Raw genomic sequence first — 18,092 nt, 5'->3', positions numbered from 1 at the left:
ACAGAAAGAACTTTCTACTATCCAGCAACACATGAAACTCAATGGCTTTTCTGAAAAAAGTATTCAACGTCTTCTTACATCTTATAATCCTCCACAAAACAACAAAGATTCAATACGTCGAGTACCTATTCCTTATATCTCCGGTATTTCAGAACCTATCGCAAGAATTTTGAAGAAATATGATTTAACAGCTACGTATTCTCCTATTAACAAATTGTCTTCTCATTTTCCTTCTCCTAAAGACAAACGCTCAACTTTATCTCTTCCTGGAGTTTATCAAATTCCTTGCAACTGTGATCTCTCTTACTTTGGACAGACTGGACGTTCTCTTGAAAAAAGAATCCAAGAACATCAATCATCCATTCTTCACAATAAACCTGAAAAGTCTGGTTTGGCTCAACACGGGATTGAAACTGACCACAGCATCCTTTGGTCCAAGACGCGCCTCTTACATAGATCCCGTTACAGGTTCGAACGTTTGTTCAAGGAAAGCGTGGAGGCCTTGCTCCATCATCCCAACCTGAATCGTAATGACTGCATATCTATATCAAAAATCTGGGAAAGCCTAATCAAGATTACTCATTAATTTTTTTTTTTTTTTTTTTTTTTTTTTTTTTTTTTTTAATAGCAAATTCAATCATGTTTCTACTTCAAAATATTTCATTTCATACTTAGTGATATAACATCACGCGGCATGTTCTAATTTCAACGATCTATTGTTAGTATTCTAGCTTGTATATTTTTTAAACTGTTCTTGTAATACCACCGACGATGGTCTGCTATTTCCAGACCGAAATATTTGGTTAAATAAATATCTTTCTTGTGATTACGTGATTATATCATTCAGTCTTATGTCGCAAGTATCCTTAAAACAACAGAGGCTTTAGCTGCAGTTTTGATTAGTTTAACAAATCTTGGATAGCAATTAGGATTGGGCAGAATTGCTCTAATGGTTTGCTCGATTTGTTTCTGAAATGCATTCCAGTTGGATCGGCGAAGGTTCCATCTAGCGATTGGTGTTCTGCTGATGACTGGGATTGATGTGCCTATCTCTATTAGCGTAGGACAATGCAGACTATTAGGGAATCTGTTGAGGATGGTTTTGGTTGTTGGCAGAGGGTGGTCTTCAGAGTCTTTAGAGACTATGCACAGATCTGGGGTGTAGGTTCTGTTCCATCTGGCTGAGTGGAGAGTGCCTTCCTGCTTGCCATCGTAAATCAAATACAGGTTATATGTATCCATCCAGTTAACTAGATTATTACTGTCCCGGTTGTTAGAGGAATAGTCCCACATGGTGTGATGAGAGTTGAAGTCAGCAACACAGACAGTACAGTGAGGTGGTGGCCAGGCCATCTGATCAGGTCAGGATTGCGATGGTGGTATTTTGAACTTTAATACCTATGGAGTATTCTGCATCATGTACACATTGGGTTATGTCCTTGAGGCCAGGCAATGCTTGGGATGGTTATAAGACACAAGAATCAGGCCTGGGATCTTTAGTCTACTGAGGGCTGTGTCAGGAACATGGGTTTCCTGGAGAGCCAAGACGTCAATTGCTTTGTTTTTGGCTATTTTGCCGATGGTTTTGGATTTAGATAGTCCTTCTATGTTTAGGGAACATATCTTGAGAGAGTGTTGATTAGGGGACTGTAACTTATTTTTCGAAGCTTGCCCTTGACCCAAACAAGCAATGTAATCCTAGTTATTCCGGGCAACAATTGAGCCGGCATAGAGCTTTTTAAGTTTTGTATTCATCATAGTTGCCGTAAGTGGTCCAGGAAGCTTGGAACCTTTGGCTGCCTTATTTGAGACATTAGCTTCATGTTACTTACCTGCGATTCTTCTCTGGGACTTCTTTTATCTGAAGCACCAGCAATGTATCACAAGGTAACACTACTAGTGAGCACTAATACTGTGTGAAAGAACTTCATTTACAGGGTTTCCAACAGCGGCACAAGCCGAGCATCACAACAACGCGGCTCGTGAGATCTGGTGCAAAGAGTGTGTGAACTGGACAACTGACCAGTGGAAAAAAGGTACTCTGGAGCGATGAATCAAGACTCCGGTTTGATGACAGAGTAAGAGTGTGGAAGCAGCCTGGTGAACGCTTGTTACCACAGTGTGTTATACCCAGAGTAAAGTTTGGTAGTGGAGGAGTAAGGGTGTGATGTGCATTCAGCTGGTTTGGAGTGGGACCACTGGTCATTGTCGTTCATGGTTCCATGAAGGCAGCTCAGTACCTTGTTATTCTGGATAATCAGGTGCTGCCTACACTGCAGAGTTTTATCCTGTGCAGAGTCCTGAACTCAACTCCATCGAACACCTGTGGGACAAATTAGAGTGGTGATAGAAGTCCAGAGAAGCATGTCCTCGATCTGTTGCTGAAGTCAGTGCTGCATTGATGGAGGAATGTAGACAAATTCCACCAGATGTCTGCCTCACATTGGTGGAAAGCTTCTCTCAAAGGATGCAGGAGGTGATCAAAGCCAAAGTGGAAGTACCCAATATTAGAGTTTGCATGCTGGTATCAATTATAAATTGCTAAAGTGTCCAGACAATTATTGGTAGATAGTGTAATTGGCATCACTGAAACAAAGAAGACAAAAACAGGTGCTATCATACTAAATAATAATAATTATTATTATTATTATCTGAGACCTCCAGGGAGTCAAGGACTCATCGAGGGAGGCTGTAAATTGCCCAACCCAGCTATCATACATTCCCTTAAATTCATTTACACTAAATGTACTGACTACCCGTAAGGGTAAATTATTCCACTCACTCACTGCTCTCTGAGAGAAAAACCTAGTTCTTAACCCTTTCTTGACTGAGTACAGGATGTTGTATATGGGCAATAATGATAAAAGAAAGAACAGCGATTACATTGAACACCAAACATGAAGATAAACTCCTTGATTGGAAGGCAGTTTCCAGTAGAGATATATGGACAAACTTCAAAATGGGGCAATGAATAATGAAACTTATTTGTGTCTATAGTCCTAAACAAAAACTGGAGGAATTTTTTGATTCACTAGAGTAGGCAGAGTAGGAAGTGAATCCCACCAGGCATATAGAAATGCTTTGGGAAAATTTGGAGAAAGAGGAAAGGCTAATAATAATGGTAAGTTACCCACCATGTTCAAACATAAAGACATGCAGAAGTTCACATGGAGAGAGAACACACAAGAAATAAGAAAAGCTTTATTCATTATGTTGTTGTTGTTAGCAATATCCTCATGCTAGTTCAGGATACAAGAGGATTGGAAATTGGAAGTTACTATTGCAAAGTTTTAAGTAGGATAAAACTGGATATCACATTGAAAAGGAAAAAAATAAAAATAAAGTTGAGAAGCTTTCACAAGAAAATTGTAGAATCAACTATACAAACATTACTAAAGAAATTTAAAGATGTCTGAAAAATTTAAAGAAGTTTGAAAACAAGAACCAAAACCTTGGAGTCTCAACAGCAAACTCTGAAGAAACTCGGATTGATTCAGCTAGTGAGGCAAGTGGTGACATTCTGCAAGGATAGAAAAATAAAAACATAATGGTGGACAAAAAAAATTAAAGAAACAGTTCTGCAAAAGAAGAAAAAAACCCAAAAGTTATAAAAGAATACAGAGAAAAATGTAAGAGAGCCAAGGTATGTATGAAAGTAGCTAAACAGAAGTGATGGGAAGACTTCTGTAAGAATATAGAAGATAAATATCAGGAAGGGGACAAATATTCTGGAGACTATTGAAGAAAAGGACATCCTAGATGTCTGGAGTAATTACTTTGAAAGACTGTTAAACGAAACAAGCAGTGACAGAACCTTACCAGAACATTTTCAAGAGACATGCAAAGAGGAGTACATATCAATACTTGAAGTAGAAAGAACCATCAAAAACTAGAAATGCAGAAAGGCAGCTGGAGTAGATGATATTTGACCTGAAATGTTTAAGTATTGAGGTATAAAAGTTTTGCAGTGGCTAAACTGCATAATTCAGAGGGCCTGGTTGGAAGGTCAAATTCCAGATGATTGGAGTGGAACGCTCATACTTCTCATCTATAAAAAAGGGAATAAAGCTGAATGTAAGAATTACAGAGAAATTTCTCTACTACATGTTCCAGGTAAGATTCAGCAAGCATACTTGAGGTTGAAAAAAATTTAGAAGGAGAAACAGGTAGAAGAACAAGCTGGATTCAGGCCAAATAGAGGTTGTCAGGATCAGATTTTAACTATACGACAAACAGTTGAGAAATCATGGCAATATTACAAGGATCTGTATCAATGTTTTGTAGATCTGGAAAAAGCATACGACAAGGTACCAAGGAAAAGCATTTCAAAACAGTATTGTAAAGGGAACATTATACATGACAATATATATGGTGTATTAAAGTATATTTGTCAGTCAGCAGTTAGAATTGAAGGATATACAGGAAAACAGTTTGATATAAAATCAGGTATAAGACAAGGATGCAAATTATCTCCACTCTTATTCATCACCTGTAAGGATCACATTAGGCAAGAAACTGGCATTAAATCTGATATTAGAATTAGTGATATCAAACTTAGTTCTTTGCTGAATGCAGATGATGTTGTAAGTCTCTAGGATTCTCTAACCAAACTGAATGACAGCCGTAACAAATTTGGCAAGAAAATCAGAAATAAAAATGACAAAATGAAATGAAAACAAAATGAAAATTAGCAGAAACATACACAACTTCAGCTGCATTCTCAATGGAAAGTCTATAGAACAAATAAAATATTTCAGCTATTTAGGCACAGTTTTTATTGATTCTGGAAAGTTAAATCTAGAAAACATCAACAGAATAAGAGAGAAATTAACCAAATCACCAAACCAGCAGCATACAAGACAGTGTTCAAACTAGTTTTAAGCTATGGATCTGAGAGTTGGGTTAGAAATAAAGCACTTCATCAAAAACTACAGACCACAGATGAGGGTTCTTAGAAAAATTAGGAGAGTGAACCAATGGCATCAATGTCAGAATGATATTAAAAATGAAATATTAAAAAGGAATTTGACATTATTAGCATTCAAGAATGTGTCAGCAGAGCTAATCTAAGGTGGTCCACTTAAATAGAATGGGTGAAGAGAGGTTAGCAAAACAGGTGTTTGATGCTAAGATGGCAGGTAAAAGATCCACAAGACCAAGGTCTAGGTGGATTGATTCAGTTAGAAGTGTTTTTGAAGAATGAAATGTTACATACAACAAGTACTGACAGTAACAGCCTAATTTGGAGATTAGAGTGCTGACAAGTAATAGCCTAATTTGAAGAAAATTGTTGATAAGAGATTAGTAATAATGTAAACCTAATCATGTTGGTGCTGTCATAGTAGCCTGAACACATCTTGAGGGTACATATCAGAAAACTGATGATGATAATCTAGCGAGTATAATTATAGGGTGCTTCCTTGCTATAGTGAATTTAGGATTAAATACAAACTACCCCAACTCCATTCCAATGAAATAAATCACAAAAATAGTGAGAAACAAAAAATTTGAGAAATAAAAGAAGTTACAAAAATAAAAGAAATGATTAGCTATTGTAAATTGATGACAGAACCCAAAGAATTAGCAGGTAACCATACATAAAGCGCACAATATGATAATGCAAATGATAATGAAAACAAAAAAAAGAACTGGAAGAGTGTGAAATTATAAAAATGAAAATACAGAAGTAGTGTTTTATTTTGAAAGGCTATTTTACCTTAAATTAAGGTCACTTACATGAAATCTTCATGATAAACTAAATATGTGCAGTCTGTACCTTTTTTTTTTTTTTTTTTTTTTTTTTTTAATTTATTTAATGGTTCTTAAAGTTGAATGAAATGTGACCCATTACAAAGTTGACATCTGAAAACTTCAGGTGTCAACTTTGTAATGGGTCACATTTCATTACAAAGAGAAAGGAACACAAGTGGTGAACATTAATCTGTTTTAGTCAGCTGGGGTGGAGAAAGTGACTAACATAGCTGATGAAAATATGAGCTTCCTAATTGGACAAAGACCTAATCATGTACAACTGGTATTGTATTATATGCAGTATTTCTTTAATTAGAAGCTTAAGTCATGTTAACTGTTGATTTTCTGTTTGAAAGATTCTTTATCCATAATTAAATTATAACTAACAAGGTAGTCCAAGAGAGAATTAAGCTATAGAGGGGAGGAAAGATAAATTTGTAAAATGTCAACTGTCATGTTTTAATATTTAACGCAATAAAAACGATGTTTCTTTACCATAAAGTTTGAGAACGGAAAATGTTTTGATTTTTTCAACAGATCTGCATATGTGTGTACAAAAAATTTAGCATTTGATGAATCTTAGATGCTTGATGAGGCACTTTTTTTTTTTTAGTGAAAGCCAATCCTAGATAATTTTCCAAGTTTAAGTATTATTCATGTTAATATAAAACTGTTTTCTCTAAGTATTACAAGTGTGACAGGATTTATATCAAGTTTATAAAATTCTTATATAACTATTCAATGAAGAGAACTTATCTGCTCAACTTCTCATCTTATTCATTGATATGTAAGAAAGGATTATGACCAATCTCTATCTTATTCTAATGGCTGATCCATAATAAGTTTTGTAATTTGAAATGCAATTACACAGTCAGCTATTCTATGAGGGTCAGGGCACTTTCACTTCTGCAATACTCAATCCTTACAAGACAAACATCTTCTACAGGAACTTGTTAAAGAACACAACATGAATATCAAATAAAATGAAGGCACAGCATTTAGTAAATTAAAATAATATTTATGACAGCATTAAATGTAAACTTACCCAAAATTCTTCTAAATTTACAAGATGAGAAACATTATCCACTTTTTTTATCCTGTTGGATGCCATATCCAGTGTTTGTAGTTTTATCTTCAAGAAAAACAAGGTTTAATTATTTCCAAATATACAGAAATAAAGTTCCCATGATATGAACTTATTTTACTATAAACTATTAAGTGCAAGTCAAGATCCATAATAAGTTTTGTAATTTGAAATGCAATTACACAGTCAGCTATCACACAGAATAATACACTTCTGCTGAGAAAAATAGAGTATAAGATGTTCTGTGTGGGTGACTTTCCAATAGGTATGCATAAATCCATTAGATAGATATCTGACTAAAAAGTCAAGGAAAGTACAATTTGCTGATTAAGGAACAAGATGAAATCTACAAAACACTTGATATTTATTCTCTATCACAGTTAGATGTATTTGAAACCAATGATGATATCTCAGAATAGTTATGCTTATATTTTTCCGAATGGGATTTTCCTCTTTCTCATGATTTAATATATGAATATTTGCTAGAAAATGTGATTAAAAACTTTAAGGTCATAAGATTTTTCAATTAAGAATAATGCTAAAAATCAAAAACACAAATCTTTTCTACAGTAGAATTTAATCTACCTGTCATATCAATGTTCTTTATCCTCTCAGAAAACCCTTTGCATATGACATGTAAATAACAGAGGGCTTTATTTGATTTATTCATTCTGGCTAAAGCAGATAAGTTTACAGGGTCATAAGATCCTGCATGTGCTTGGATGATTTAGATGAAAGGAGAGGTTTGGAAAGCAGATAAGGTCAGATTATTTTGGCAAGGCCTGAGAAAGTCTGTATGACAAAATTTTTACAAGTTTTGCTACTTTTTTTTTTTTTTCATAGGTTCTCCAAACGTATGGAATGATAATGGTTTTAGGAGCAAGAGCGGCATGGTCTAAATAGATGGTTATAGTTCTATTAGCAAATGTTTTAATAATACATTTCTGCTGAGAAAAATGGAGATATAAGCTGTTCTGTGTGGGTGACTTTCCAATAGGCATACATGAATCCATTAGATAGATGTCTGACTAAAAAGTCAAGGAAAGATACTGCTAACATATTTGTGCCATGTTGCTATACTATATTAACAATATTCTCTTCATTTGAACACATGGTACGGATATGTTAGCAGTATCTTTCCCTGACTTTTTAGTCACACATCTACCTAATGGATTTGTGAGAGAAGGGAGGGAGGGGGGGGGTTGAAAAAGTACACCCATAGTAGTACCTTCATTCCATCTCTTTAAACCTGAAATCTCAGCTCGGTTGCAAATGTACAATACATTAGTGAGCTAAAGGCTAAGAATTTGTAAATCCTCTTCCTGAGACCAAACATCCAGTTATATCGAACATTTGTGAGCCATTTCAGGTTTTCAAGAAGCTGAGTGGTTTCACACTAAACTACTGCTTACCACCTAGATTGATCCCTAAACATCCATACCCACAGTGGAATTTGAACCTTGCAATCTGTCGGCAGGAGAGTGAATACACTATCCACTTGGATAACCAGGGTGGTAAATTGAAGGATTTTACCAGTTTAGGTAACATAAGAGTGGAAGCAAAACAAACTGCACCAGAGTTTTTCATGTGTGAGAGAGAGAATAACCAGTAACAAATGAGAAAATAGTCCTATGTCCCCTAGATTTAAGAATTGCCAAACACACACACGCAAAATGCCCCACTACACTCAATAATACTGATTCCATTATGCATGGAATCGGTATATACCAAATACCTGACCATGCGTTTTATAAAAAAGTAACAAATGATATATGGATAAACGACATTCAACATATAGTTAAATTTTCGTACTTTTGTAAGGCATCCAATAGTCCACACATGGCAAGTTGATATATAAGTTAAGGGAGTTGTAAAATACAAAGTATTCCAACATTATGTATACACACTTTAAACATTAATATTTCCTGAAAATTATGCAGCGAAAATTAATTTATATCTTATTCTTCCCTTTTGGGGACTCAGTGGCCTGTCATAGCCAACATTTAGCTTCTTAGAACCCTGGTTCTACTTATGGTTAATCTTATCTGTACTGTACACTATGTCTGTAAATTACATGTATTCTTCTGGCCATTCTAATTTTGCAGGATTAAACACCTGAGTTTCCAGGAGGGAAACCCTTAATTTTTATTTATTTTTAATATAACTGCCAACAGAAAGAATGGAAATCACTCATTTTACCATCCTGAATATCTTGAACAACGGACAGGTTACAGATGGGGTGCTTTTAAATATCCTCCAAGGATGTTTAAATCATAGTTTTATTTCCTTTGCCATAATATTAATGTAAATTTATGGCTGCTTTAATAGTGCGTGTAAAATGTTTGTTTCACAAGTGCTATATACACCCTCTGTCCAAAAAGAAACCGAATTTTTCGAAAATAGAATGAACTTGGCGCCACCTGTTGTATCTTTTGTTGTCTAAAGCAGCAACCTTTAATAATGTTGTGTCAACTATTTATCACATTTGTTTCATTAGAAGCTAAGTTATAGTGACAAGAGTGACTGTGTTTTGACAAATGGTCGGAAAATGAGTTTCAAACAGAGAGCTGCGATCGACTTTTGTGTTAAATTTGGTAAAAGTTTTACCGAAACTCATCAAATGCTTCAAAAAGCATATGGTAATGAATGCTTATCCTATACTCAAGTTTACGAGTGGTTTAAGCGATTTCAAAGTGGTCGTGTGATGCTTGAAAATAACAAAAAGCACGGCCATTCAAAAACTGGACTGAGTGAAGTCAACATCCAAAAAGTGCGTGATTTCATCAGAGAAAACCAGACATTGCACGTGAGATTGATTGAAGATGAATTGGGGGATCCAAAATCAGCTGTGCACAACATTTTAACTGAGAGTTTAGGCCTTCGTAAATTGAATTCTCGATTTGTTCCCCAAGTTGACCGACAATCAAAAAATGTATAGAATTGAACACTGCAAGGACCTCATTAAAACTGCTCGTAGGGACTCAAACTTCCTTGAAACGATTATTACTGGTGACGAAATGTGGTGTTTTGAGTATGAGCCTGAAACAAAGTGCCAGAGTGCTGAGTGGAGACCACCAGAAGAGTGGCATCCAAAAAAAAGTCGCTCGGAGAAGTCTAAAGTAAAGACAACGGTGATTTGTTTCTACGATTCCAAGGGCATTATCCACAAAGAATTTATTCCACCTGGACAAACAGTCGATGGTGAGTTTTATCTCGAAGTTTTGAAGTGATTGATAGTGAGAATTCGTCGTGTACAACATGAATATCGTGATGCAGGCAGATGGTCACTTTTGCACGATAATACACCATCTCATCGTTCGAACATTGCGAGTCAGTTTTTGAGCAAAAACCAATTTGTGCATTGGATCACTCACTGAATTCACCTGATTTAGCACCCTGTGGCTTCTTTCTCTTCTCCTGACTTCATTTGCCGATGAAAGGAAAGTGATACGACACCATTGAAAATGTTCAAGCGGCAGTAACCATGACCCTCAACAGTATCCCAAAAACCGATATAAAGAACTCATTTAACGAATTAATTGACAGTGCCAAACACTGTATCGAAGCTGAAGGATAGTATATTGATTGAAATAAATTATTTGAATAATTATAATTTGCCTTGGAAAGGCTTAGACATTGGTTATGCATTTTCACTATATAATTTAAGGAAATTACAACGTACTAGGATATACATTAAAATAAATTTTAATATATTTCAATATTTAGGCAATGTCATGTTGCCATTTTCAAGAACTTCAGAACAAGACACGTGCACGCAGGCATGACAAAACAGTAAATGAGGAAGAAGTCTGAAGCTATTATTTCTCCTAAAGTCCTGATGGTGCCCTCTAGCGGGCAATGTTGGTATACTTGGGCGATTGGGCTGAAGGTCTTCTGATGTAGGTTTCCCAAATTTGAGGAAGTCTCATGCAGCCAAATTTGTTGAGGTTTGGATTGTTTCTTAGGGCTGAAGTTGATTCCATGAAAAGCCTTTCATATCTGTATTTGCTATGGTGTATTATCCTGGTTTTCTTCCACCGTATTCTATGGCAGGTATCCAGTGCATGGTCAGCAAGACCAGATTGGCTGTATTGGTGAAACCGGATGTAGTCCTCGTGTTCTGAAATTCTGATATTTGCTGTCCTGCCTGTTTGGCCAAAGTAGGACAGCTTACAAAAACATAACTTAACTTCTTGTTACAAACCATATAAAAAATTGGCATCTCTGATCTGCTCTACTAAAGACCCCCCCCCAGACCTACCTGGTGTACACCAGGTCCCTTGCAGCTGTAAGCTGTCCTACTTTGGCCAAACAGGCAGGACAGCAAATATCAGAATTTCAGAACACAAGGACTACATCCGGTTTCACCAATATAGCCACTCTGGTCTTGCTGACCGTGCACTGAATACCTGCCATAGAATACGGTGGAAGAAAACCAGGATAATACACCGTAGCAAATACAGATATGAAAGGCTTTTCATGGAATCAACTTCAGCCCTAAGAAACAATCCAAACCTCAACAAATTTGGCTGCATGAGACTTCCTCAAATTTGGGAAACCTACATCAGAAGACCTTCAGCCCAATCGCCCAAGTATACCAACATTGCCCGCTAGAGGGCACCATCAAGACTTTAGGAGAAATAATAGCTTCAGACTTCTTCCTCATTTACCGTTTTGTTGTGCCTGCGTGTACGTGTCTTGTTCTTAAGTTCTTGAAAATGGCAACGTGATGTTGCCGAAATATTGAAATATATTAAAATTTATTTTAATGTATATCCTAGTACGTTGTAATTTCCTTAAATTATATAGTGAAAAAAAAAAAAAAAATATATATATATATATATATATATATATATGATTTGCCTGTGTTTCATTTTCTATCAAAAGTTTGGTTTCGCTTTGGACAGAGGATGTACAAATCTGCATTAGAAATAAAAACTGATCTCCTAAAGTTCTAAGGGCCCACACACTTAACAACAGACATAAAGAACATACATGTCATACAAGAATACCTGTTTCTTCTTTTTAAAACCACAGGATTTGATGAGAATACAAACAAAACAGTTAACTTCAAATTTATAAAGTACAGTTTCTTCAGCTCTCAATAACGGCCATTAAAATATAATTACTTAGCTCATACCTGCTTTTCTTCTAAAACAAGAAAATAATTTCTGCAAAGCAGTGGTGGCTAGTCCATAAGGGCTGAAGGGCTATAGCCCCTCCAGTATAAAATGAATGTTCCTGTTTTTTTTTTTTTTATTGCCATTCTTAAATTATTATATATTGATCTAAAAACCATTATTTTCTTGTTTGTAATACAATATTACTCGATAGTATTTTATATAATTCATTTTGTAGCAATAGTTGTATTTTGCAATATTCAATGTGCTGTGCAGGCTAGGGCTAGTATCAGTACTGGCAAGTACACTCAACGCCGGAGCTGCATTCAATGCAGACTGCACCAAAGTGCTTTCACCTAGTGAGGATAACATGCAATTTACATGCAGTTTGAGCTGGTAGCATTGCAAGCTCAAAAGACACAAATTAACATTGTTAAAATGGATCTAAAAACCATTATTTTCTTGTTTGTAATACAATACCACTCAATAGTATTTTATATAATTCATTTTGTAGCAATAGTTGTATTTTGTAATAGTCAATGTGTGGCTAGTATCAGTACTGGCTAGTATACTCAACACTGGAGCTGCATTCAATGCAGACCACACCAAACTGCTACCTAGTGGGGGTAATGCATGATTTACGTGCTGCAGCCCCTCCAATACAAATTCTTAAGAGCCACCCACTGGTGCAAAGCCTTTCTTGAGTAAAATAATATTTTTTTCTTTCATATCTTCTTTAGCAATCAGTTCCTTTTCTGTTTTCTTGAAATACAAAGATAATTTGAAAGTTCCCATTTTGATTCTGAAAACCCCTTCCTTATCCTTGAGTACAAAAAGTTTATTACTTTTGAGTTCATAGTGTTTAACAAGAATAAGATTGCCACATAATGTATCAAAAAGAACTGTCCATTGCTTTGGGAGAAACTATATATCACTTTTATCTAACTACAATCCTTTGAAAGAAATTCATCTACTAATTTTGGAATAACTGTTTATTTTCTTCATAATGCTCTTTTCCACCTTTTTTTTTTTTTTTTTAGCTTAAGAATTTCTTTAAACTCTATTTCTTCTCTAAACTTCCAACCTTTTAGAACATCTGTGTTCTAATCAATGCAACAGAATTCTATTATTCTCACTCACTATATCAACTTCTTCTTCAGAAATACAATCTTTGAGCAAACACACTGCTAGCTGGTATGGTGAGACAAAAGTAAAACCATCACTTGTAAACAAGACTGCAATTCTTTAATGGCATGAAAATATTGTCAGAAAGTTCAATATTTTCTCCTCTCAAGTTTCAGTTACAGAAATAAACTAAATTAAAGGCGAGTCTTTTGTATAAATAAATTTTGATTAAACAGTTTGCAACAGGCAGTAACCATATAAAGATTTCTTAAATAAATATTTCTAATTATAAGAGACAATTCGCTTTTGCTATACATTTAGGAAATGTTTACATACATGATAAATAATTAAATTAAATGTTATCCTGTCATTTTTTATTTATTTAAAATTGGGCATTGCTTTTTTTTTAATTATAAGGTAGTATGTTATTGCTAAATAGCAGATATCCTACACAGGATTATCAAAACCTTATATTATTATTATTTACAGCATCTCCATGGAGTCCGGAGACTCAAATCAACCAACATAAACACAAATCCTATCATACCTCTCCTTGAAGCCATTTCCGGTCAAGGAACTAATTCACCACTCACTCGCCACTCTCCATGCAAATAATCTGGTCTACACACTACTACTAACCACACTCTTACATAACTTCGATGGATGGCCCCTAGTTCTCTGACTATTTGTCATATATATATTGAAAAATATCACTTGCATCAATTTTATAAAACCCCTTTAATATCTTCAAAATTTCTATTATGTCTCTTCTTTTCTGTCTATCAACTAAACTTTGTAACCCCAAAACCTTCAACCTATCCTCATAAGGTGTATTCCACAGACCTGTCACCACCTTGGTCACTCATCTCTGAATCTTTTCGACCATCTCCTGGTCCCCACGAAACCCATTTGACCAAATCTTTGGCAGTAGTCAAGATGTGACCGAATCATAGCCTTATAAAGAGGGATCATAACTTCCTTATATTTACTTGTTAGTGTGTTTTTCAACATCCAAGTAATTTGTTGAGCTATTTTACCAACTTTTGCAATATGCCCTTTGTCCACCATCATCACCAAGTCCCTAGCCTCATCAAATTTTCACAAACCAATGCCATCAATATGATACACCATGTGCAACCTTTTCAACCCAAAGTGCATAACCTTACATTTTGTAACATTAAATTGACAATCATTATCCTTTGTCAATGCCAATTTATTTAAATCATCCTGCAGAATATCTACATCACCTTTATCAATTATTGCTCTCCCCAGTTTTGTATCATCAGCAAACAACTGAATATCCCTTCTTAAATCTTTCCCTAAATCATTGATATATATATATAAATTAAAGAGGTGGCCCTAGCACTGAATCCAGAAACACTCCACCAGTCACCATCACTCTCCTAGACTCCACCATATACTACTCTCTAGTGTCTGTCAGTCAGCCATCCCCCTATCCATACTATTAGCCTCATATCCATTTCCATCCTGTCCAGTTTTTGTAATAGTTTTTCATGTGGTATTCTGTCAAATTCCTTGGCAAAGACGAGCAGTATGATGGTAAAACCATTATCTTTATCCAATTCTGCTGTCACTTTATTATAAAATGTGAATAAGTTACTAAGACGGGACCTACCTTTTACAAAGCCATGCTGCCCGTTACAGAGTACCACATCCTTATCTATCCACTGTTATTATTACCTTTCACCAACTTTTCCAATACATTAACAACCACTCCCAATATATTAACTGGTCTGTAGTTTTCTAAATCTGTCTTGGAGACACCTTTATGCAATGGTACTATCTTACCCCCTTTCCTTTGAACCTTGCCAGAGCTGGGTTCCAAGGAAGTGGAAAAGAGTCCTGTCCATTGAACTTGAAAACATTTAAAAAACCTTGTTAGCCAATGACTACAATCCTCACCATATCCAAAAAATATTACCTCCCCCACCACCAAAGCTACCACCATTTCATGTATCCAGGGCACACCTGAAAAACTAGCTAAAATCATAAAAAAAATACATCTTTAAAACCACTTACAGACCATATAAAAAAGGCATGCCTTATTCACTGCACCAAAAACCAGCCACATTTCCTAGACCTGCCAAATTTCTTACAGCTGTAAACTATCCTACTATGACAAAACAAACATCAGCAGAATTGCTGAACATAAGGACTATATCCATTTTCACCACTACAGCCAATCACAGAACTTGCTGACCATGCTTTGGACACCTGTCACAGGATACACTGGATAAGACCACTTCACTTTACTGTAGCAAACATAAAATACCAAAGACTATTCCTTGAATCTTTCTCAGTCTTAAGAAACTACCCAAACCTCATCAATAAATTTGGATGCATGAAACTGCTCCAAATTTGGGAAACTCTTATCCTCCATACTTCAGCCTAACAGCCAAGGACAACAATTTTAAATGAACAAGGGGCACCATTTAAGACTTTACGTTCACTTTTGGTCGCCAAGTTTGGCCTCATTACTCAGTGTAGTGCCTGTGTGTACAGATTACATTGTGCTGTGTTCCCACATAATGACAATTTGACTTTTCTGAAGTACTGGAAATATTAATTATATTTATTGTAGTTAAATATTAGTCTACATTGTAATTTCCTTTAAAAAAATACAGTTATGAATAGCCAATGTATGGTATAAGATTTACACGAGTTTACAAACCACAACCACTGGAGAAAACATGGAGGGCTGTCACTCATATCTGTGTTGCAGGTACATGGTCTGAGCATCTCTATTAAGTTTGGTTTATTGTAGAAAACTGTTTTAGTTTTAAAATACAAAAAACATTAAACTTATTAATAGTGTTAATGAATTGGACCAAGATGATAGCAGGTCTGTGGAATGAACCTCATGAGAATAGGTTGAAGATTTGGGGGTTGCAGAAATTGGTCGATAGGCGAAGGAGGGGCGATATGATTGAGACATTCAAATTACTGAAGGGTTTATAAGATGGTCCAGAAGATATTTTTGAAAATATGACTGGTGGTGGGAGGACTAGGGGCCATGAATGGAGGCTGGGCAAGAGCGTGGTTGACAAGGGTGTTAGAGCTAGGTTTTTTACTTGGAGAGTAGTGAATGAGTGGAATAAGCTTCCAGAGTCTGTTGTGGGTGCTACGACAGTGAATGAGTTCAAGGCAAGGTATGATAGATACTGTGTGAATGTCGAATAGTTGTTCTTGACATGATGTTAGGGCCTCCCTCGGTGAGTCTGTCGACTCCTTGGAGTTGCCTGGAACAATAATAATAATAATAATTTTTGAAGTATGTATATGTAATTTTGAAATACCTTATACATCAGCAAGATGGTTCGAGATTGGTTGTCTAATTGATATTAGCAATGCTCCAGTAAAGGAATCTAACTAATAGAGCATGCACAGAGTTTTGTTTCTGGAACACCAATATTAAATATATTTGTTAATATCTTAAGGTAAGTGGGAAGAGCTATAATAAGTGATGTTGATGTAAAGACCCTTAGCAAGCATGACTGCCCAAGGATAATGCCTCTGCTTCCAACAAACAGGCTGTTGGTTTGAATTACACTGTGGGCACAGATGTTTGGTGAATATATTTAGTTGTTAAGATAAATTTCATCCTCTGGCATGAGAGCATCATGATGCTTACTGGAGACATGAGAGCTGAAAAAGATAAACTGAGGCCAAATATGGAACTCGAAAAACTTCCATTTAGTATGTCAGTTGGAATTATCTAATTGTTCCTACCAAAGATTTCATATGTATGTCTCTTTTTTCAGGATGACAAACCCTTCCCCCTCTGTATGAGACTGGCTAACTCGTCTTCAGTAAAAAAGCGCTTATAAAGGTTGTTCACATCCTAGATGACAATCAAATCAATGATGCCAAATGATCTAAGGAAGTTTTCATTGGATACAAGTAATTTTAATATAGTTTTTTAAACTCTTAATTTGCTGATGGCAAAATTTTGCAAGTTAGATACAGTACACAGCATACTATATTACTGGAAATGCTTTCAGAAGATGGATAAGATTGAAATCTAGGTGTAGAATGGAACAGTCATACTACTATGATATGGAGAAAATTGAGTAGTACAGATAAAGTAATTGTATCATTACAAGATCTATATCAGACCACAATCCTTTTTATTTTCTTTCAGGCCTGACGACTCTGACACGATCAAATATTCTTGAGTATCAATCTAATACTTTACATGACATCATCTACATCACTACAAAAATAGATAAACTACTTGGATTCCTCCTAAACACACACAAACAAAGCCAAGACTTCAATATATTTCCAGTACAGTGATATACTTCCAACGAGCTTGTGATAACTCTTATGCTAGGTCATACATAGGATCATTATATTTTAAAAATCCCTTCAAACACTGTCTTGCTTCTTCACTTTCACTCTTATATTCTGCAAAAAAAAAAAATAAAATAAAAATAAATAAATAAAATATATATACATTATTATCCCAAGACCTCATGGAGTCAAAGACTCACCTGGGAGGTCCTTTTATCACACACAGCTCATCATACCGTGTTTTAAACAAACTCAAACTCCTTGCAGACACTACACTCTCAGGCAAAGCATTCCAACCATTCACAACTCTGCACAAAAAAAAACCTGCCTCTCACTCCCTCTATACAGTTTCCAGGGATGACCTCTGGTTCTCCCACTATTTTATGTAGAACTTCTCCAGCATTAATCCTATAACAACCCCTTACCAAAGTAGTAAGGGGTGGATAGGTCTCTATCATATCTCCCCTCTTCCTCCTGTCCACCAGACTCAGCAAATTATATCTTCTGAATCTTTCCTCATACTTGACATTCCAGAGGTCAGAAACTACCTTAGTCATTTGCCTTTGGACCCTTTCCAACATCTCTACATCATTCTGAAATCCAGGTGACCAAATCTGGGCACAACAGTCTATGTGTGGCCTAATCAAAGCCTTATACAACAGAACAAGAATATCCCTACTTCTACACGTCAGTGTCCT

The 18,092-nt window shown here is 35.7% G+C and overlaps 1 protein-coding gene across 3 annotated transcripts in view; it reads right to left on the bottom strand.

The window, feature by feature from the left end:
• The window catches only part of sds22 (protein phosphatase 1 regulatory subunit sds22), a 277,991-nt gene that overhangs the window by 52,585 nt on the left and 207,314 nt on the right, over positions 1–18,092 (bottom strand). For all 3 annotated transcript variants that reach the window (XM_090408648.1, XM_090408649.1, XM_090408647.1), the window contains exon 9: positions 6,797–6,883. In XM_090408648.1, coding sequence (XP_090264774.1) covers positions 6,797–6,883 — 87 coding nt within the window. The remainder of the gene's footprint in view (positions 1–6,796; positions 6,884–18,092) is intronic.

Source organism: Typopeltis vanoorti, chromosome 18 (genome assembly GCF_054136105.1).
Source record: "Typopeltis vanoorti isolate ZY-2024b chromosome 18, IOZ_Tvanoo_1.0, whole genome shotgun sequence".
Classification (NCBI taxonomy): Eukaryota; Metazoa; Arthropoda; class Arachnida; order Uropygi; family Thelyphonidae; genus Typopeltis; species Typopeltis vanoorti.
The sequence above is the reverse complement of the archived record's forward strand: the minus strand, read 5'-3'. Positions and strand labels throughout refer to the sequence as shown.